General features: G+C 36.5%; 1 protein-coding gene across 1 annotated transcript; it reads right to left on the bottom strand.

Moving 5' to 3' along the window:
• Nucleotides 1–692: 692 nt before the first annotated feature.
• Nucleotides 693–1,121, bottom strand: LOC148952945 (polycomb group RING finger protein 1-like). Its single transcript, XM_089087832.1, has one exon. It carries the CDS (start codon nt 1,119–1,121, stop codon nt 693–695), a length of 429 nt encoding a protein of 142 aa, XP_088943958.1.
• Between the last annotated feature and the right edge of the window lie 694 nt (nt 1,122–1,815).

The raw sequence follows: 1,815 nt of genomic DNA, 5'->3' as shown, positions 1-1,815 counted from the left end.
AGAGACGAAACTCAAACAATCAAGTAGCTAACTAAGTCCAATGTATGGAATGGTTTATTATTTCAGTGATCGTCTTTTAATGTAAATTTACTAGCCTATACTATAGTTAAGTGGCCTATATATTTTAGTATAGGCAAGAGGTCGTTCTTTATTGTAATTATCCTGCTCTGAAAAATATGAAACAGGAAAATTTCTTTGCACCCAATTCTGACTTCCAGAGATGCTTGTATTCACGCCAGATGACTGAGCAATTGCACTATGACTGCGTGGAAAATCTTCCCATGAAGAGTTTCTTCGGCTTTGAATTTCTCTAGCGCTCTGAAGCCCTGGAAAATCTCTGTTAGCCTGCCCTGAAAAATATGAAACAGGAAAATTTCTTTGCACCCAATTCTGACTTCCAGAGATGCTTGTATTCACGCCAAATGACTGAGCAATTGCACTATGACTGCGTGGAAAATCTTCCCATGAAGAGTTTCTTCGGCTTTGAATTTCTCTAGCTCCCCATGTTCCTGCAAAAACTATGTTAGCCTGCTCTGAAAAATGTGAAAAAGGAAAACTTCTTTGCACCCAATTCTGACTTCCAGAGATGCTTGTATTCACGCCAAATGACTGAGCAATTGCACTATGCCTGCGCGGAAACTCTTCCCATGAAGAGTTTCTTCGGCTTTGAATCTCTCCAGCGCTCTGAAGATTTAAAATAGCTCGATCGAAAATACCCCCAAATCAATGTTTCTTCGCTCTCGATCCTGACTTCCAGGGTTTATTCCATTCAAGCGATTTATTTGCGCAATTTCGAATGCTGGTGGTTGAAGCTGCTTTTCCAGGTCAGTATGTGACTTGACAAGTTCATCTCTTTGTTTGTTTTCATCATCAGTATAAGTAGATCCAATGAGTTTTTCAATGTAGCTTGCTAAATGAGTATCGTCACATGGTACTTTTTCATACTTGGCCCTGCAATAGGGGCAATCCTTTTGGTTCCGTTCCCATTGAAGGATACAAGTTTTGCAGAACGTATGCATGCATGGCAATTTAACCGGTTTCACGAATACCTCACCGCAAATGCTACAAGACATATATAAATTTAACAGGTCAAGATGTGTCTTAATTAAAATTTCACTCATCTTAAACATTTATGACCTTCAAATAGCACTCTTCAAGCTAGTTAAGTTTTCCAGATACATTAGAATTACTTCACATAATTGGCTCTAATTTTTTGTACGGTTAGATTTTTGGCTTCAGACAAAATTGCTTCTATTTAAAGGGAGAGTAAATAGTTTTGCACCTTTTAAATTTGGTCTATTTATTTGTTCTTACACTTGAGAGGAAACACTATCTGTACAGCAAAAATTGTGTTTTAGCTACGTTATATTCATAACATTGAAAAAACTTGATTGAATCTACACAAGAACATTTTTAAAGAAAATTTCAAATGATATCACTGACATTCAGCCTAATGTTTATTTGGTGGAGGTGGAATCCTTTGACATTTCTATAATTCTTATTTTCTTATCAAAATTACAACATAGAAAAAGAGTTGTCAAGAATTGAATTTTGACAAACATACTGCTGCAAATCGGATAACTGCTCCAGACATCCATAAATACCTTTCAGTAAGTATTATAGGTTAGAGTTTGTTCTTTATTGTAACTGCAACCCAGATACCTACCCCTGGAACCACCGTATATAAGTTACTATGGGCAAGAGATCGTTCTTTACTGTAAATTACTGCTAATTTATAATGAACAACACCGATCCTATATGTATAAGAGACGAACCTCAAAGAATCAGGCAGCTAACTAAGTCCAATATAAGCAA

Source organism: Artemia sp. Qi Xiang Cuo, chromosome 4 (genome assembly GCF_049724085.1).
Source record: "Artemia sp. Qi Xiang Cuo chromosome 4, ASM4972408v1, whole genome shotgun sequence".
In the NCBI taxonomy this organism is placed as follows: domain Eukaryota; kingdom Metazoa; phylum Arthropoda; class Branchiopoda; order Anostraca; family Artemiidae; genus Artemia; species Artemia sp. Qi Xiang Cuo.
Note: the sequence above shows the minus strand (reverse complement) of the source record. Positions and strands in the feature narration are given on the sequence as shown.